Source organism: Nicotiana attenuata, unplaced genomic scaffold (genome assembly GCF_001879085.1).
Source record: "Nicotiana attenuata strain UT unplaced genomic scaffold, NIATTr2, whole genome shotgun sequence".
Taxonomy (NCBI): Eukaryota; Viridiplantae; Streptophyta; class Magnoliopsida; order Solanales; family Solanaceae; genus Nicotiana; species Nicotiana attenuata.
In genome coordinates this window covers 109,700-130,875 of record NW_017670382.1, presented here as the reverse complement: position 1 = coordinate 130,875, position 21,176 = coordinate 109,700, and the positions used below count along the sequence as shown (strand labels likewise).

The 21,176-nt window shown below is 33.9% G+C and overlaps 2 protein-coding genes across 2 annotated transcripts; both read left to right on the top strand.

Moving 5' to 3' along the window:
• The first annotated feature begins 1,604 nt into the window (after positions 1–1,604).
• Positions 1,605–8,685, top strand: LOC109238660 (expansin-A8-like). Its single transcript, XM_019405146.1, has 3 exons — positions 1,605–1,917; positions 5,557–5,869; positions 8,084–8,685. The coding sequence occupies exons 1-3, from the start codon at positions 1,770–1,772 to the stop codon at positions 8,385–8,387; spliced, it is 765 nt and encodes a 254-aa protein (XP_019260691.1). The 5' UTR covers positions 1,605–1,769; the 3' UTR covers positions 8,388–8,685.
• Positions 8,686–9,777: 1,092 nt separating this feature from the next.
• LOC109238659 (macro domain-containing protein VPA0103) lies at positions 9,778–20,899 on the top strand. The gene is made up of 7 exons (XM_019405145.1): positions 9,778–10,238; positions 10,910–10,958; positions 11,033–11,135; positions 11,239–11,334; positions 11,422–11,496; positions 12,305–12,374; positions 20,631–20,899. Exons 1-7 carry the CDS (start codon positions 9,828–9,830, stop codon positions 20,703–20,705), a joined length of 879 nt encoding a protein of 292 aa, XP_019260690.1. The 5' UTR covers positions 9,778–9,827; the 3' UTR covers positions 20,706–20,899.
• Positions 20,900–21,176: the final 277 nt, after the last annotated feature.

The window sequence follows — 21,176 nt, the reverse complement described above, 5'->3', positions numbered from 1 at the left end:
AAGGGTAACAACATGTAGTAATAGAAATCGAAGAGTAAGATAATACGAGAGTGATATGATGGGGGCAGATATGGTGTCCCATACTAGGCTACCTGCTAACCTTCTACCCTAATCCTCGACCTCTCGTGCTCATGCTCAGTACGTAGAATGAATACAAATATATTAGATTTGTTGGGATAGTCTTTTCATTTTCACAATATCTATTCTTTGAAGAAGAAAAAGAAAAAGAATTGTTTGATAGGACATGTCGCTTAATTTCACAATGATATATCTTGACAAGAGATTTGTGAAGCCAAACAAACCACATTATTAGGTATGCGCATACACATGAAATATAGAGATATACAGGTTATGTGATCTCACAAATCAATATCATGTGTAAGGGATACTTTGGGAGATATGTATATGATATGCCAACTAAACTAAATAATGTGATCTCAAAATCAAGATCTTGCATGTGTACAGAACATTTAATTTGAGAGAAAGACATAACATGCTAACTTATAAAATAAATCAAATAAAAAACCTTGGAATTTTGTGCACATAATTAAATCTCAGTTTTTTCTTGAGATATAGTATAAAAAATGATCCTAAGTTGAGGATATGGCGGATGCTGCAAATTAAATCTGCTTCTTGATTGTGCCAATTAATAACATTTTATGCCCTTAACTCCTAAACCTTCTTCCCTAGTTGCACCTAAACCAGTTGGATTAATATGCTAATACTTATGATTGAGAACATAAGGACATTAAACAAAAGAGAGACAATAATGACTACAGAGTCCTCCTTTTTGTAACTATCTATTACCAAGTAATTTGATGATGATTTACAGATTAACCACGTGTAATTAAGAGAAATTGTGACAATTATCATTGATGGATTCTTTAAGTTTTTTTGCACTAAACTCTTGTATTTTAAAAAATATGAGTTTATATCTAATATTTAGTGAACTTTTTGTATGTTTAAATTTCTCATAAAATTTATATTCCACATAAAAATATTGTGTTCGGATGAATCCGTACTCGAATCACTATATCTGCCACTCAAATGACACTGGACGTATACATTTTTCGAAATGTCAATGAATAAATCTGAGACTGTTTTAGTACGTAGGCGAAAGATAATTATGATTAGCGGATAGTAATTTGGTAGCTTGTTTATTAATTAATAGAACTTAGATATGACCATATAACAAGATTATTGGATCTATTACCTTCCAATTTTCCACGTTGTTACCTACCTAATTAGCACTATTTTAAGTGAAGCAAAGAAAAATATTTATACTTTGACATGAATCCAAATAAAAAAAGAAATAATAGAAAAAAGGTATATGAATGAAGGGAAGGCTATAATGCATGTGCTTGTAGGATCTTAAGAAAAATATTAATTGGTAGTTCGTTTGGAACAACAACATGTGCAATTTGGTCGTCGTTTTATGACCATATCAAATGTACATACATATTAATTAAATAATAAAAGAAGAAGAATCAATTGAATTAATTAAAAGAGGATAAAAAAGAGAAGATTTTTGGTTGTTGACACTTTCTAATTTGTACAATTGTACTATATTTACATTTGTTAAGCTCCAATTTCATCTTTAGATTTTCTCTATATAACTAGCTTCTCCATACCCCCTCAGCTTGTATCAAGCTAGCTAGCAGCTTCCACTAATTAGTTCTCTAATATATCATTTCTCTAACATTAATTAATACCTGAGAACTTCTTCTTCTTCACCAGTGGCTATTTTTGCAACATTTTCCATTCTTTCAATGGCTAATTATGCAACATTTTCCATTCTTTCTCTTTTTTTCATCTTCTTCTTAAGCTTCTGCATCAATGAGAGTTTTGCTGATAATGGAGGGTGGCAAAGTGCTCACGCCACAGCCTATGGAGGGGGTGATGCATCTGGCACTATGGGTATAATTCAGTCTTCTTTAATTTAATTTAATTTCTAGTTTTTTATTCATTTAAAAAGGTCTAATTTATAAGCAGAGTGCATGTTTACGGCATACGTCATACCCCTAAAGTTACGGTCCTTCCCTGGATCCTATTGAATACGGAATATCTTGTCCACGTGCTTTAGTTTTTGATTGTGCCGATTGAAACAAATGTATAGTCTTAGGAATCAGTTTGGTTCACATACTATAATTAGGCGGAATTATAATGTAGAGAATTGTATATGCAATGAATAATGAATGTAGAGATTGTTGTATAGTTGAATTTAAATTTAATGTTGAAAGAATTATAAGAAAATACACTTGACTTCACACCATAACAAAAAATGGCCTATATTTTTATGTTTTACCCTACCTAATTCATATTGTACATATTTTGAAAGCACTAGCACATTCAAAATCTGTTTTCTTACAATCATTGCTTCTAAAAGCTATGGAGTTAAATCTATGTTCTCACAACCATTGCGTTCACTCTCTTTTCTTCTCACATCTTCTACATATGCTTCAAGGGGCCGTCTGCCATTACTGCTTCTCCCCTGTGTCACCTAGTTGCAATGTAAGAAAATTGAAGATTCATCATTCCACCATTGAAAGTCATTCAAAGCTTTTGCTTTCAAAAATAAGATTTTTTGAGTTTGTTAGTTGTTTGGATTGGGTGTTGTTCCAATTGATTGAAAATACCAAAAGGAGTTCAAAATTTAAATTTGAAGTGATTTGGAGTAGATTTGAGCAAGATTTGAGTTAAATTTCAGAAAAAACGCAAGGAAGAAGACAAAGTCAGTCTTTTGTATAATTATGTATAATCTTGTATAATAGTGTACATGAGTGTATAAACGCATTTTATACAATATTATACACTTTTATACACCTTTATACAAGCATCTCTAGACGAACTTCTTCCACGATTTTCAGTTGTAATTTTTATTCAAAATAAATCCAAATCTTCATTAAATGACTTCAAATTTTATATACAACCTCCTTATACTATTTCTAACAATTCTAGATAATACCCACTCCAAATTTCTCACAAAATCATATTCGGAATCTAAACCCACATATTTAAGCTTGTTAAAAATCTAATTTTCACCACTCAAATGGATTTGATTTGTTGAACTAATATTTGAGTTACAGTTACTGATTCGAAAATTAACTTAAAAGCTTGAGCAATCTTTTTTAAAAATTAAATAGTAATTTTAAGAACCTATTGGAGTTAAATGTTGAATCTTAGCCTATTATTTTGGGCTAGTTGGTTGTAAATTGAAATATAGGTTATAAAATTGAAAAGTAGGGATGACAATTGTTCGTATGTGAAATATTCTCTTTAATGTTTGGATTGCTAATGCAAATGAATAACTAATAATTTTTTGTCTTTAAATATTTGATATCCATATTGCTAATACATATTCTTAAGATATCGTTTGGATATAAATGTGGTTGAAACTTGAAAAAAAAAGAGTTTTAGATTAGATGAAAAATCATTTTTGGAAGTTGAAATTATGTTTGGACATGCATTTTACTTGTAAAAAAATTAAAGTTTTGTGAGTAAGAAAACTTGAAAAACTAGTCTAAACTAAACTTGAAAAATTCATCTTCAAAAGCTGCTCAAAAACAGATCACTTTTTATAATCATAGTGTTTTCAATTCTGTTTTACAAAAAGTGAAAAATCGTATGGCAAAATGGGAGTCACGGGCGGCCCTTCCATAAAGCAAGTAAAGCAACTGTTTTAGGCCTCACATTTGTGTGAGCCCCATTTTTTGTTACACCTAATAGGCTATGTATAAATTTTAAAAAAGGTTCTGTGAAGTGAAAAGTATGATTTCTTTCTTTAACAAGTATAGAGAAGAAAGTGCAACTACTACGATTTCTGCCAAGAAATTGCATTTGAAATAAATATCGAACCCGAATTTCGTACAAAACGTGTGATATATAGGAAGTAACAATTTGATAAGAATATTAATAATAAAATCTCAAAATCTTTCGAAGAGTCCTTTGAAGTTGATTACTTTATACATAGTAGACAGGCTATTTTTTTCAATTCAAAATAGATTTGAACAATTTGAAGCATATGAAAATATTTTTTGGTTTCTATCTAGCGTAAAAATTTAGATCACTAGATGATAGAAATTTGAAAAAATATTGCCTTAATCTTGAATGTTCTTTCAAGGATAATAATCAATTCAGTATTGATGGTTTAGATTTATTTTCGGAATTAAAAGTATTAAGAAAAATAATACAATTAGAAGATAACAGTTTAATTGATACACTCGGTCAAATAAAAAGATTTGATTCTTTTTTCAATGCCTATATTACTTATGAAATAATGTTAATAACTCCTGTTACCATCGCTTCAGCGGAAAGAAGGTTTCAAAATTAAAATTGATAAAATCTTACCTAAAATCAATAATGTCTCAAGAAAGGTTAAATGGATTAGCTATATTGTCAATTAAGAAAAATTTATTAGGAGTTATTGATTATAAGAAAATTATTAATAACTTTGTATCTAAAAAACACTATAAAAATAAACTTCAAATAAATAAATAATTTTTTTTTCTAAAAAGTTAAGGCCCCTCGTAAAGTTTGACTTTAGATCACTAAACTCGTCGGACCGCCCCGACGGGAGCTAATATTCTATTCCACGTAAAATAACACATACAGACGCATAACTTAGTGTATGTATTATTTTAAACCGCCAACTACACCATAAGTTATATATGCAATGATTGTTTTTTTCTTATACAGTCAACCAAAACTACATTACTTATGTGAGAATTAGTTTTCCTAACCTCTCAGTAGCAAACATTGTCTTATTTCGACTACGGTATCTTTTTTCTTTTATCTCCATGTTGTTCGACTCTTCGAAAATATTATTAGATATGTATTGGATCTTCCAAAATTATTGTATTTTGGAGGATCCAACACGCAATGGTAAAGCTAGGTGAGCGGAAGGTGTTCGTTCGTACCCCCTTCACGAAGAAATTACATAATATATATAAAATTAAAGAAATTATATATATATATATATATAATAAGTGTGAAGGTCTAAGTTGAAGATTAAAAGACCAAAAACCCCTATAAACTCAAGTGACTATAATACCATTCAAAAAATTAAAACCTTCATAAATAATTACAATAACCAAACATACATTAATTTTTTTACTTTAACAAACATAAATGCTACGTTTTGATAAATCCAACAAAAGCGAATAAAGAGAGAAAGAAAACAAATTTGTCTGTGAAAACAAGAATTATTTCTCCATTAATTTGAGTTCATCATCATATCTCTTACACTGTTTATCATATATATATATATATATATGTGCGCGCGCGCGTGCTCGCGTGTGTGAGATGTTGAATCTCCTTGACTTCTCTACATGTGTAACTTTTTAACCCCTTTAGTTAATATCCTGGCACCGCCACTACCAACACGGGTGCGACATCATTTTAAAGAATCCGAGCAACATAACATATCCCTCAACCAAACGACCCATTAGTATATATTTTGTATGATTTTAACTAGTGACTCAATATCAAAGTAGAGTACAAAAAAGGTCTTTGTACACAAAATACTAACTGAAACAATATATGGTTCGAAAAATACAGGAGGTGCTTGTGGTTATGGTAATTTGAACAGCCAAGGTTATGGAACAAATACTGCAGCATTAAGCACAGCTCTATTCAACAATGGTTTAACATGTGGGGCTTGTTATGAGCTCAAATGCAACAATGATGGCAAATGGTGCCTTTCTGGAACAATTACTGTAACTGCTACAAATTTCTGTCCTCCTAATCCATCTCTACCTAGCAACAATGGTGGCTGGTGCAATCCTCCTCTTCAACACTTCGATTTGGCACAGCCTGCTTTCTTGAAAATTGCCCAATATAAAGCCGGTATCGTCCCCATATCTTTCCGGAGGTGAACTTTTCTTACTAATTCCTCGTTCCATTTATGTGGCGGTGTATTAACTATGCACAAGTTTTTAACAATTTAACTTATAGATAGTGGCGGAGCTAGAAGATGAGGTATAGTTTCGGCCGAACCCAATAGCTTTAGTCAAATTAAAACCTTATGTTTTGAGTTAGAAATCCACTAAATATGTACAAAAATTAAATTCAGAAACTAATTATTAACACGTGATGTCGCTATCCTAGGATTTAAAACTTTTAAAACCGATAAAATTCAAATCCCGGCTCCGCCTCTTCTTATAGACATACAATATAAAGAATATTTACACTTAGTGTATTTTGACTTGTTATAACTACGTATTTTGTCTTATATTTGAGGTTACTAATTTTACTTTTTATAAGCGGTTAAATTATGTAATTATCTTTTAGGTAACGTAAAAGTGTAATAATAGTTAAACTCTTACAAGTGAAGAAGATTTTTAATACATAAGATAAATGTGTACAAAACTACAAGATTCTTTTACTATCAACAATTAAAATGAGAGATGGTAAAAATTTCACATTTTTTTTTCTCATACTAAAAAGGTTAACTTTATACCAAGAAGAGGTCCAACAAGTCATATCACAAAGGGTAAAATGAGTATAATAAAATTAAAGTATTTCTAAATACGAAAATATAGCACTCTTCTTGGAAGGCAGAATAGCCTAAATGACACTTATACTTGTGTCACTTTATCATCCCGGTCCTTGTATTCTATAGTTTGTCAGGTGAACACTTGTACTTATTCAAACTCTATATATTAAACCCTTATGATCGTTGACTGAGACTATAAAGCTGACTTGGCTTCAGTGCGTGACTCACACGCCTTTTAGGGGCGTGAGGCCTATTAGAAAACCGTAACAGTAACATTTCCCATTATTTAATGGCCTTCTTCTTCATTTTCCATTGTTAACCTAGTGGGAACTCTCTTGGGTATTTAACAAAATCATCTCTCTTCTTTCCCTTAATTTTTTCAGATTTTTCGTCCTTCTTGCTGATGAAATACGGCTTTATAGGACTCCATAAACAAACAAACAAACAAACAAAACCTAATTTTTTATCTGATAAAGCATCCAAGATTAACCCTATATCTTCCCCAAAAATTTCTATAATATTATGATATAACTTGGTGGACAACAACCCAGAATAAAATCCAACATAATTCAGAAAAATAAAAATCAGAAGACTAATTTAGGATTTTACCCACAAAAAAAAACTAAAACGAAACGAAGTAACTGAATATATTACTATATGCACAACTATAACAAAGGGGTTTTATAGTTCAAATAGTAAGCAAACAAAACAAAACAAAAAAAAACTAATATTCAGGCACACTCAAGAGCAATTAATCACCGACCTAACCCAACCATCAACTAATAAACGAACCAAAAAAGAGATTAAAAAAGAGATTAAAAAAAATGAGTTAAGAAGAAATGACAGTACTTGCCGCAGAACGACGGAAGAAAGGCACGAAACAATGACCAGAAATTTAATGAAAAAAGACGAAGGAGAGATAGCACGGAGAAGATGATGAAGGAGAACAAACAGTGAAAGTGAAACAACTTGTGTAAAATAAGGGACATACGGTTTGGGGGGGGGGGGGGGGAGGGGTAATATAATATTTAATATATTATTTCGTATTTGGCATTAAATAATGACGTGGAGTCCTACATGGAAGCAATTGTGTTACACGCAGGTTGACCTCTTCGAAAAAGGGTTTAATATATAGAGTTTGAATAAGTATTAGTGTTCACCTGACAAACTATAAAATACAAGGACCGGGATGACAAATCGGTATAAGTGCAAGAGCCTATTAGGATATTCTGCCCTTCTTGGAACAAAAGACTTTGAAGTTTACAGATTCCTAAAACAATCTCAAGTTAATATTATATTAATAATTATATTCACAGTTAAATATTTAGTAAATCTTTTAGTACACATATAATGTTTGGACAAAAGTTATTGGATTAAGTGAACCCATAACGAACATACTAAACCGGTCCCTATCTTGGAACAAATTAAAAAGAAAACAATGTCGCATAAATTGAGACGAAGAGAGTAATACAAGACTCTTCCTACTTAAGAGTACATATTAACTTCAACCTGATTGAATTCACACAAGAGGCCAAGATGTAAATATTAATAATATATGCTGATATGGGATTTTAATTTGGTCTTTGACAGGGTGTCGTGCAATAAGAAGGGAGGAATTAGGTTTACAATAAATGGCCACCCTTATTACAACTTGGTTTTGGTGACTAATGTTGGAGGTGCTGGTGATGTTCATTCAATTTCTATTAAAGGGTCAAAAACTGGATGGACATCAATGTCAAGAAATTGGGGCCAAAACTGGCAAAGCAATTCATATCTCAATGGCCAAAGTCTTTCATTTCAAGTGACCACAAGTGATGGAAAAACTGTCACAAGCTACAATGCTGCACCAACTAATTGGCAATTTGGCCAAACTTTTGAAGGGAATCAATTTTAGTTTCAGCTACATACTCTAGGGAAAAATAAATAAATTGGCTAGAGAAGATGTCGATTTTTATGCGCTGATAGTGTACAAAATTACCATTTTGAAATAACCACCTTTAGTGAGTGCGTATTAGTAACGTAAAAATAAGATAAATAATCTGTTATACTCGTAATAGATTATAAGTTATATCTATTCAAAATTGTTTTGTAGAGATCGTGTATATAATTTAAAATCATTTGCATTGGACATGAATGTTTTTGTATTCCTATATCCTTTTCAGAGTTGATTGCTTATATGATTACTCAATTATAATAAATGATGTAATATAGTCACTTTTTTTTTAAAATAAAAACCGTCACTCAACTAAAGAAAATGATGTAACAAAGTTAATTTTTATTTATTTATTTTGTAACAGAAACTTACTTTATATCAATCAACTATACTTTAGCTAGAAAATATATATTCGATAGCAATTTAATAACGTGACATAGAAAGTCTAAACCCAAAAATAAAAATAAAAAAATAAATTTTTTTTAACCAATATAGGAACCCGACTCACCTATCTTTAACGAAAGTAAAGTACAATTAAAAGAATAATTATATATATTATATATATAAATATATAAAAGAATAAAATTAAACAAACTACTTATCGTCATTGTTATTTAGCTTGGACACGTGAAAAATATATGATATTCCTATTTTAAGAAGAATTAACCCAAATAGCTATCCACCCAACTGGTTAAACTAAAACTAGCCGTTGGAGATATAATATATGCATAATTTATATATTATATGTGTATAATTATGTAAAATTAATGTATAAATTATGTATATAGCTAGAAAAAGTAAATAATGAATATGACCAGTTATTTGTTTAAGGATCCCTTAATTTTAAACAATCCATTTGGGGAGTACCATAAGTTGGATCAAAAGTACTCAATATTATTAAATTTAAAAGTCCCAAAGGGACGGCCCAGTTGGGTTTGGAGTGAAGAAATCAGCTAACCATGAAGATTTACCATGGATGAGAAGCTGTAGATCTAAGTTTAGAGAAGAGAAATGTAGTTCGATATTTCAGAGGAAGAAGAAGCTGTATTGATACAACTGTTTTCAGTATCTGTACATGCAAATATATAAAATCAACTCTAATCCTTAACTAGAGTTAAAACTAAAGCTAACTTGAGTTACACTAACTCTATTCTAAGGTAAGTTAGTTACAACTAATCTAATTAACTAATGAAACTTAACCACTACAATCATTACTAATCTCAACAGGAGTTGTCCACACGTGCGATCGCGAGTCAATCCTCCCTTAATGCCCTCTGGGTCTGAGCCTGTCGCACGGGGTTTGACTAATGCGATTTACATACCAATGTGATTTGTAGACTATTACACACTCGGGATTTACCAAGTGCACAGAGAGTGCTCACCACTGAAAATATGAAATGAATGTTTCCCTCTATTAGCTCCAAAATCAGCGCATCCAGTGGAGAAATGATTCCATCTTCCGGAACTTTCACTCGCAAACTCTGTACAACCCTCTTCCGCTCTCTCCCACTTACCCGTAAAACCCCTCGAAACTTCCAAACTTCACGCGCTCACTCTTCCAGAAACTTCCACTCACTAAACCCTCACCCTACTGCCATTCACACTCTCATCAGGCCCATTTCTGTCCTTTCCATTACTCAACGGTCTACAACCGTCGCACGCGCCAGACGAAGATCGAGTATCGCCGGCGTTTCAACCATGGGCAACGGCGGAGATAACGGCGTTACGTTTCAGTTAACTCCGTCGAGCTTGTTGAAGATTCAAAAAGGTGATATCACTCAATGGTCCGTAGACGGATCCTCTGACGCTATTGTAAGTATTGAGTATCGCTGCTTTTATATATGCTTTTGAATTTAGCTGAATTGTCTTTTAACTTTAAATAATCGAATTAAAATTTATGATTAAAGATGTTATGTACTGACATATACAGACTGAATAAAAAATATAAGAGTGTTTTATATCTTGATTGGGAATGAAAAAGTGCCGCTACAGTTGCCCAAGAGCATTTTTGCTCGTGATATGAGAATTTTGCTTCGAAGCATATAATATATTATACTAATGTTTAAGTCTCCGACTTGATTCTTATATGTTTTGTTTCTTAGAGAAGTTTAATCCTTCATAGAGAAAAAGTTGAAGATCAGATAATCTAATAAAGCAGGTTGGCTATATCGAGAGCTTACCCTACTGAGCAGTATTAGCTCTAACTTGACTTAAGGTTTACCCTGTGTTGTAAATATCAGAAGAACTTTGGATTCATTTGTGACCTATAAATAATTCCAAGTACAATAGAAGAGGAAAGCAGTACCCCTATGTATTTTTAAGAAAAGTATATCCAATATAATAGACCTTTTCTCTTTAGGCTGATGATATTATTCAGTTCTGCCTATGACATTTCCTTGGGGTTTATGATATATTTGATTCTGTCTATTTTTCATGACACTTAGTGTAATTGTGGTCTTTATCTTTGCACCATTCTTATACAGGTCAATCCTGCCAATGAGCGAATGCTGGGTGGTGGTGGTGCTGATGGAGGTAATTCTTTAATTATACTGTGATTACAATTTCTATGGCATATGCAGTCTAATTTCATGTTTCCCCATTTCTAGCCATACATCGAGCTGCTGGTCCAGAATTACGAGATGCATGCTACAAAGTCCCAGAGGTACGTCCTGGAGTTCGCTGCCCAACAGGAGAAGCAAGGATTACACCGTATGTTCTCAGTCGCTGGCTTCACTTCAATAATTCATTAGAACCGTCAGTTTTATGTAGTATGGTGTCAGTACACTTACATTGTGGGGGAAAACTACTGCAGAGGTTTTAGATTGCCAGCTTCTCATGTAATCCACACTGTTGGACCAATATATGATGCTGTCCCAAATCCTAAAGCCTATTTGACGAATTCATATAGGTTTGTGAATGATTGTTTTATATTCCTCATAAATTGGTTTAAATGTCATACCTTATTTGATTCTCTTTTCTCTTAACTATACTGCAGAAATAGCCTGCGTGTGGCAAATGAGAACAACATTCAGTATATTGCTTTTCCTGCCATATCATGTGGGGTCTTCGGGTGAGTTCATATGGATTAACCATGCATTTTCAAGTTTATAGGGAACCTCAGCTGATTTAGCTATGCTTGTGATGGTTCCTTCTCAAAGCTAAATTGTGCACCAGCTATTGAGTATGAAAGACGAATATGTTGCGACTACTACAGAATGAGTTTGCTGCATGATCTCACATTTCATTACCTAGACAATAGTTATCTTATTTTTCTTGTATGTTCTGTTGGAGGGACTGATTATATGAAAATTGTTGCCTTAATGAAGCTACAGTACGAAATTAATCTAATTGTTATGTTAAGATCACAGCTAATTAATTCTGTCTTCTGAATCTTTTTTGTGTTTTCATCTCGCCACCTAAAATTTGCTGACCCCTCATTTTTTTTTTGGCACAAGTTGTCACTTAAAATTAGGGAATCACTTAGAATGTTGGAGTCAATTCCTTTATCTGTTTGTTTCATTGTGTATCATGCCCTAAATTCTGCTCAAATAAATTTTTATATCCTGGTGATATGTGTTGATTGTTGACCGAGAAAATTAGTTCAATAGTCTTTAGTTTGAACATATCATAGAGGTAACCTTTTTTTTTTTTGCATAACCAAATTTACACCTTCCTGACTCTTTAGGTATTGCCACATCGTGCATATGATTGTTTTGAAACTTCTATTTTATGAGTACTACCTGTGCTAAGTTGTTTGCATGTTAATGAGCTAGGAAAAATGATTCTGCAGTATAATCACCTTTAGGAACAATATATAATCTTAGCAGCTATGGACGGTTAATTGTGCTCAATCTTCATTTTTTTTTTGTGCTTTACAGATATCCTTTTGATGAAGCTGCCACTGTGGCTATATCTACTGTCAAAGAATTTGGCAGTGAGCTCAAAGAGGTATTATCTGCTTATGGATTTTGGTTTGCTCAGAACTTGATTGCAATATAGGTCACATATCTGTTGAGACTAAAATACTTCATAGTGTTCTTATCTTATGTTGGTGAAATTGTTCGCCTGAAGCAGAAATATTGATAATGGTGGATGTGGCTCCACTGTTACTCATAGTATGTTGGCATTTTGTTCCTAGTTTTTGTTTTCTTTTTGCTGATAAACGTATATATATGTAATTACTAGCGTCTTAATAGTACCCAAGAAAGTGATTGTATATAATGATTTGTGAAGGCTTAAGACCTCCATAAACATCACTGCGATGCGGTATTCTTACAGAAAAAGGGCAGCCCGGTGCACTAAGCTCCAGCTATGCGCGGAGTCCGGGGAAGGGTCGGACCACAAGGGTCTATCGTACGTAGCCTTACCCTGCATTTCTGCAAGAGGTTGTTTCCACGGCTCGAACCCGTGACCTCCTGGTCACATGGCAACAACTTTACCAATTACGCCAAGGCTCCCCTTCAGTATTCTTACAGAAAATTATAAAAAAACAAGAAAGCTCCTAATATCATGGAGTTAATTTTTCCATGATTTAGCCCTCTGGATTTCTTTCTGTTCTTGAGAAGTCACAAAAGGCACATGGGGGACAACATTCTGTTTTATCCCATACATGAAAAACTTTTGAATTCTGGAATGAATATGGTCTATCTTTGCCCAATAGATTTTGTATCCAAACAACGAGAACAGAGAAGTCCAACGATAAGCCACTACCTTGAAATTCCACCTGAGATTATTTTTATTTTCCCTGTGGTTTTTGCCCATGAAAAACTGGCTAGGGAATGTTAAAATTATAATAAACTTGTTTCCATTAGTTCACATTTGTATTAAATATGTTTAGATTAGTTCATATTAGCATGTAGACTAATGTGAACTTCATTATGAGATGTATGAACTAGTGTAGACTAATGTGAATTTAGTTAGTGTGTTTACATGAAGTTTAGGCTAGATACATGTAGGAGTTCTACTATAAATACCCATGTATGCTAGCCATTTGGAACAAGTCAAGTTGAATGAAAAATATCATTTCTTCTCCATTCTTAAAGTGAGTTGTGAGTGTTTGAGTGTTTTGTTGTCTTGCTCTCCCAAATTATTTTTTTTTTCCAACATTTGGTATCAGAGCCGGTGTGGTTGAAGACAACAAACTTGGAGAAAAGATGACGAATTCTAACGGAACACCATTCCAAGTTCCTATGCTTACAAAAGAGAACTATGGAAATTGGTGTATTCGAATGAAGGCCTTGCTTGGTGCCTATGATGTTTGGGAACCAGTAGAGTCCGGTGTTGATGAAGCAGAAGATGTCGTTGCCTCAAAGAAGAAGGATCAAAAGGCACTCACTCTCATCCATCAAGGTTTGGATGACAAGATGTTCGAGAAGGTTGCAAATGCAACAACCTCCAAGGAAGCATGGGATATTCTTCAAACTTCTTTTAAAGGTTTGGACAAAGTGAAAAAAGTTCGCCTCCAAACCTTAAGAGGAGAGTTTGAATCATTGCATATGAAGGAAAATGAATATGTTGTGGATTATATTTCGAGAGTTTTGGCTATTGTCAATCAAATGAAAAGATATGGTGAAGAGTTGAAAGACGATAGGGTCGTGGCAAAAATACTACGATCCTTAATTTCAAAATTTGATTTTATTGTTGTTGCCATTGAAGAGTCCAAAGACTTGGACACCATGACCATAGACGAGCTTTCGAGTTCCTTGCAAGCACATGAAGAGAAGTTGAAGAAACCGAAAGAAGAATCGGTTGAACAAGCGTTGCAAGCAAAATTTTCTTTCAAAGAGAAAGATGAAAGGCGTGGCTCGCAACAAAGAGGCCGTGGAAATGGAAGAGGTCGTGGTAGAGGTGGAAGAGGAGGTAGTCAACCACCTTCAAGTAGAGAAAATAAAGGCCAAGACTTTAATTCAAGAAGAGGTCGTGGAAGAGGGAAAGGATGGAGGCAAAATCAAGGAAGGTATGACAAATCAAATATTGAATGTTATACTTGTCATAAATTTGGTCATTTTTCTTGGGAATGTAAAGATAACTTTGAAGAGAAAAATAATTTCGTGGAGAGCAAAAATGAAGATGAAGATGCCACCTTGCTTCTCGCATGCAAAGGAGAAGAAAGTGCCGAGAAGCACCGATGGTACCTTGATTCCGGTGCAAGTAGCCATATTTGTGGAAAGAAGGATTTATTTGTGGAACTTGAAGAGTTGAATCGTGGCACAATCACTTTTGGAGATTCTTCACGTGTTAAAATCAAAGGAAAAGGTACGATTTTAATTCGCTTGAAGGATGGAAGTCATCAATTAATTTCTAATGTTTTATATGTGCCGGAGATGAAAAGTAACATTTTGAGTTTGGGACAACTTTTGGAGGAAAATTATGACATTCATTTGAAAGATAAAAAGTTGTTTATGAGAGATGAAAAAGGGAGATTATTAGCTAAAGTTCCTATGGCTAATAATAAAATGTTCATTTTTAAATCTTCAAAATGATGCTCCAAGATGCTTACTTTCATGTGCCAAAGACTCCTCTTGGCTTTGGCATATGAGATTTGGTCACTTGAATTTTGATAGCTTAAGGTTGATGGATAAAGAAAACATGGTGAATGGATTGCCAAGTATTAATCATCCCAACCAATTTTGCGAAGGATGTATCTTTGGAAAGCAAGCTAGAAAAAGCTTTCCTAAAGAGTCTTTGACAAGAGCAAGATGCCCTTTGGAGTTAATTCACATGGATGTTTGCGGACCTATCAAGCCATCTTCGCTTGGTAAAAGTAATTATTTTTTACTTTTCATTGATGATTATTCTACAAAAACTTGGGTTTATTTTTTAAAGGCAAATTCAGAGGTGTTTGAAACCTTTAAAAAATTCAAGAGGATGGTGGAGAAACAAAGTGGCTATCAAATTAAGTCACTTCGGTCGGACAATGGTGGAGAATTCACCTCAAATGAATTCAAAGTTTTCTGTGAGAAAAATGGAGTTCGCCATTTTTTAACCGTGCCAAGATCACCACAACAAAATGGCGTTGTGGAAAGAAAGAACCGGACCATTCTTAACATGGTGAGGAGTATGTTGAAGAGCAAAAATATGCCAAAGGAATTTTGGGCTGAAGCTGTTGCTTGTGCGGTATACTTACTAAATCGTTGCCACACAAAACGTGTTCATGGAAAAACACCTCAAGAGGCATGGAGTGGTTTCAAGCCAAAAGTTTCTCACTTGCGAGTTTTCGGAAGCATTGCATATGCACATATACATGATGAAAAGAGGACCAAGCTCGATGACAAAAGTGAGAGTCCATTATTTGATGATGATGAAGAAGATGTGGAGCAACCTATCTCACCACTATCAACACCTCCGCCACAAAATCAAGAAGTGGAGGAATCAAGTTCAAGTTCAAGTGAAGCACCTCACAAGAGTAGAAATCTCCGTGACTTGTATGAAAACACGGAAGTGGTAAGAAATGATTTATATGATTTTACTCATTTTTGTTTATTGGTGGATAGTGAGCCTATAAGCTTTGAGGATGCATTCCAAAATTCCAAATGGAGAGATGCCATGGATGAAGAAATCAAGGCAATAAAAAAGAATGAAACATGGGAGTTGATCACACTTCCAAAAGGAAAAAGCACCATTGGAGTCAAATGGGTATACAAGCTAAAGAAAAATTCCAAGGGTGAAGTAGAAAAGTACAAAGCAAGATTAGTAGCTAAAGGATACAAGCAAAAAGCCGGTATTGACTATGAAGAGGTATTTGCACCGGTTGCTCGTTTGGAAACAATTCGCTTTGTCATTGCCTTGGCCGCCCAAAATCAATGGAAAATCCATCAAATGGATGTGAAGTCAGCTTTTTTGAATGGCGTATTGGAAGAAGAAGTCTACATTGATCACCTTTGGGCTATAAGGTTGAAGGACAAGAAAATAAAGTCTTGAAATTGAAAAAGGCTTTATATGGGTTGAAGCAAGCTCCGCGGGCTTGGAATAGTAGAATTGATAAATATTTTCAAGCAAATGGTTTTTCAAAATGTCCACATGAACATGCACTTTATGTAAAAATTGCTAAAAATGGAGACATTTTACTTGTTTGCTTGTATGTAGATGACTCGATTTTTTCAGGAAATAATCCTAAGATGTTTGAAGAATTCAAGGAAGCAATGGCTAGAGAATTTGAGATGACGGACATTGGATTAATGTCCTACTATCTTGGCATTCAAGTGCAACAAAGGAAGGATGGGATTTTTATTTCTCAAGGAGAATATGCAAAGGAAATTCTCAAGAAGTTCGAGATGGATAATTGCAATCCTGTGAGCACCCCCGTTGAATGTGGAGTTAAAATATCCAAGCATGGAGATGGAGAAAATGTAAATCCCACATTTTTCAAGAGTCTTGTTGGAAGCTTAAGGTACTTGACATGCACAAGGCCGGATATTCTTTATGGTGTTGGACTTGTGAGCCGCTTTATGGAAGCTCCTACTACCTCCCATTTAAAGGTAGCAAAAAGAATACTTCGGTACATCAAAGATACACTTGATTATGGAATTCTTTATTCATCTTCTAAGGATTCTAAGTTTGTGGGATATTGTGATAGTGATTGGGCTGGTGATATTGATGATCGTAAAAGTACTACTGGGTTTGTTTTCTTTCTTGGAAATTCTGCATTTACATGGAATTCTAAAAAACAACCAATTGTTACTTTGTCAACTTGTGAGGCGGAGTATGTTGCAGCTTGCTCATGTGTTTGTCATGCAATTTGGTTAAGAAGTTTGTTGGAGGAACTTCACCAACCACAAAAGGATGCCACAAAGATTTTTGTTGACAACAAGTCGGCTATCGAGTTAGCCAAAAATCCTGTATTTCATGAAAGGAGCAAGCATATAGATACAAGGTATCACTTTATTAGAGATTGTATATCTAATAAAGTTGTGGAGCTTGAGCATGTGAAGTCGCAAGATCAAATTGCGGATATTTTCACCAAGCCATTAAAGATTGAAGTTTTTCAAAAGCTAAGGATGGCGCTTGGAGTGATGAAACAAGTTTAAGGGGGGATGTTAAAATTATAATAAACTTGTTTCCATTAGTTCACATTTGTATTAAATATGTTTAGATTAGTTCATATTAGCATGTAGACTAATGTGAACTTCATTATGAGATGTATGAACTAGTGTAGACTAATGTGAATTTAGTTAGTGTGTTTACATGAAGTTTAGGCTAGATACATGTAGGAGTTCTACTATAAATACCCATGTATGCTAGCCATTTGGAACAAGTCAAGTTGAATGAAAAATATCATTTCTTCTCCATTCTTAAAGTGAGTTGTGAGTGTTTGAGTGTTTTGTTGTCTTGCTCTCCCAAATTATTTTTTTTTTCCAACAGGGAAAAGCCCCCCTTGGGGTCTATTGGCATGTTGCTCTGGGTGAACCTTATGAAGTTCATGGAATCCTATATCATATGTCCTTTACTGCATACTACTCTGATTGAGATGAACAATTTAATAACTTAAACGTCATATTAAAACATAATGTTCATAGCCTTGTAATTTAAAAGTCATGTGGTATGGAAGTTACCAGTTTAAAAAAAAAGTCATGTGGTATGAATTTTCTCCTGCAACTTCAACTCTATTTATTTCCCATGTACTGGACTTGACAACTTTCTTATATACTTCTATATGAATGCACGTTTGGTACTTGGAAATTCTTTTGTTAGCTATAACCTTACATGGAAGTTCTGGAACAGCTTGTGTGCTCTTAGTTCAACTTTTAATCCCTTAGAACTAGAAGCTGCAGAATCTGCAGGATTGAATATAAAAGAGCCATGCCTAATTGTTGAAACACTGCAATTGCTTGAGTAACAATTCTAGTTATTCTTGCTTAGTAACTATTAATTTGATCTAGACACGTCTTTGAAAATTTTGTCTGAAATCACCTGATATCATTTTCTGATGGAACTCGCTGAGGGACTTTTTTAGTCTCACTCGAAGGTGAGAAGACATCTTGGCTGGCTTGGGTATTTAAACTGTCTCTTGGTTTGCAGTCGAGATACTTTCATAGATGATGTCCTTTATATATATAATTTTTTTTTCTCTGGAAAACATTCTTTTTCTTGGGAAAGCTAACAATATTAATATATCGTCAGCACAAAGGTTGTGCAGAAACCATATTACTTTTCAAAAGAAACAAAATAATATCCTTGCTCTTCTTTCAAGGATTCTATGATATTTATGAGAGATTCAGCATCATTTAGAATATCTTCTTTACACCAAGCAAAAAATAAGGCAGAATAGCCTCATAAACACTTGTACTTGTTCGCGTTTGTCATCCCGGTCCTTGTACTCAACAAAGTTTCATCCAGACACTTATAGTTATTCAAAATCAATATTCTAAACCCCTCTTCCGCATGTGTTCTTCAAACGCCCTGATGTGGATGCCACATCAGTATCCACATCAGATTTTCTTTATTATTTAATTTATTTTTTAATATTATTTTAAAAAAAAATTTCTTTTCCATTCCACCTTCACGTTCCGCCACACTCACCATCTTTATTCTTTCACAATTCACCATACATTTATCACCACCTTTAAAATAGTCCATTGAGTAACATTACAATGTTATGATACAAACAATGAGAGAGAATTTATGTAACTCTTATTTTCCATCAGTAATCACTTTTTTCTGTTTCTTTTTCTTTTTCTTTTTCAACTTAACTCTTAAAAATCGTCGTACCAACGCCTGCAACTCCTCTCCGATCACCCTTCAGCTAAAACGCTTTTCCACATCCAATACTTCACTATAGCACCACTAATCAACTACAAAAAAGAATCGATCCGAAATGATCCTAAAAACCATCCGAAATTCCTTGCAAAACTCGTCTTCAGAAGCTTTGGGGGGGGGGGGGAGAAAATGGGGGATTTAGAAAAGAACTTTCTCCCCAATTTGGGAACATTGGGATCTGGGCCAAAAATGGGGGATTTAGAAAATAATTTTCTTCATAAATTATTACCAATTTGAAAAAAAAATTTAATCTGGGGCGACAAAGAACATTTGTGGCGGCTGTATTGTAGTTGGGTTTTGGGTTAAAATGGGGGAGAGGTAAGAAGAAGGGAGGAGGAGAGAGAAGAAGGGAGGAGGGGGAGATGCAAAAACGTAAAGAGAAAGCACTTTTCTTTGCATTTAACTTTTTGTCTTTTTCCTTTTTTTAAATCATTTTAATTATTTTTTGGTTTAAATAATTATACTTACGCTCCGTATATGCGTGAAATGCACGTATTTTGTCCAGCTCACCTGTTAAGTTGCCACATAGACCCGGTCAACGGTCAGAGGGGTTTAGAATATTGATTTTGAATAACTATAAGTGTCTGGATGAAACTTTGTTGAGTACAAGGACCGGGATGACAAACGTGAAAAAATACAAGTGTTTATGAGGCTATTCTGCCAAAAAATAAAGAAAGTCATCTTGGCTTTCTGTACAGAGTTGCGGGTTCCTTCAAAGCATGTTCTGTTTCTCTTCTTCCCCCCAGTCCACCATACACAAACAGGTATCATTTGCCACCATTTTTCCTATCTAGCAGTACCTCCAGTATTTTTACAGCATGCCAACAGCACTCGTATATTCTTTGACATAGCCTGCTCGATTCCTTTCACGTGGAGAATTAATTGCCAAATCTGGTCAGTAACTTTTTTGCGGAAGAGATGATTTATGCTCAGAATCTTTTCACACAAGAAACATTGAGAACACAGCTGCAACCCTCTTCTCATTAAATTTTCTCGAGTCAAGAATGCTTCCTTAGCTACTAGCCAAGAAAAACATACCACCTTGTAAGGTATCTTCGGTTTCCGTATTTCCAAGGCCATTTGAATCCCTGTTGCCCACTGTGATTGAGTGTTGTATATGCTGATTTTACTGTGTACACACCTTTACATCCTAATGTGATACCTTATAACCTACATGTGGAAAGAGTAGATCAAAATGCCCATTCCATCCACAAATGATTTTTAATATAATCCAATTAAAAGTGATATCCTCATTTTGTAATACTTTGCAAATGCTACAGGGTTACCAAAACCATTTTTATGCTGAAAATTTGAATCTATTTGTGTATATTTTTGCTTAAAGAACTATTTTGAGCATCAGTACAAATTTTCATGCTTAAGATCAGATTCTGATTGTTAGAGCTGAGTGCTGACTACAATTATTTCCTCTTGCATCTGTCATAATTGCAGGTACACTTTGTGCTGTTTTCAGATGAAATTTATGATGCATGGTTGAAGGCAGCGAATGAACTGTTGCAGAATTGATTAGTATGTTTCTGAGCATCTGGAAAATGAAGTTTGTGGTGATGGATATTGGAGATGCATATGACACCGTAGGCATGTAAAATTTATTGGATTCAAATTTAATAAATAATTTGGATTATATTTTAAATAAACTAGTCCAAATAAGTATTATGGGCTAATACAATTGAATTAAGGGAAATTACCAGCTATGTCCATTTATAAGTAGCTCATTACAAAAATTGGCCAATTGATAAAATATTACTAATATTAGCCAACTTAGCCAATTAGCTATTTGTAGCAAAAAAATATCAAATTTTTGCTTTGTTTTGAGTGAGTGTTATTAGAATAGATTGGGCACAACTTAAGGCGCTTGAATCTCAGTTTTGGGATGATTTGGTGAAGTTTTGAGGTGGTTTGAATTGAAAATTCGAAGTAAAAGCTGAACATGAAAAAAAATGATTATGTGTATCACATTGTGTATCATTTGTGTAT

Coding starts and splice junctions, on each gene's coding strand:
- LOC109238660 (XM_019405146.1), top strand. CDS start 1,770: ATGGCTAATTATGCAACATTTTCCATTCTTTCTCTTTTTTTCATCTTC. Junction 1,918..5,556: donor TGATGCATCTGGCACTATGG/GTATAATTCAGT, acceptor CGAAAAATACAG/GAGGTGCTTGTGGTTATGGT. Junction 5,870..8,083: donor GTCCCCATATCTTTCCGGAG/GTGAACTTTTCT, acceptor GGTCTTTGACAG/GGTGTCGTGCAATAAGAAGG.
- LOC109238659 (XM_019405145.1), top strand. CDS start 9,828: ATGTTTCCCTCTATTAGCTCCAAAATCAGCGCATCCAGTGGAGAAATG. Junction 11,136..11,238: donor GGAGAAGCAAGGATTACACC/GTATGTTCTCAG, acceptor AAACTACTGCAG/AGGTTTTAGATTGCCAGCTT. Junction 12,375..20,630: donor TTGGCAGTGAGCTCAAAGAG/GTATTATCTGCT, acceptor TCATAATTGCAG/GTACACTTTGTGCTGTTTTC.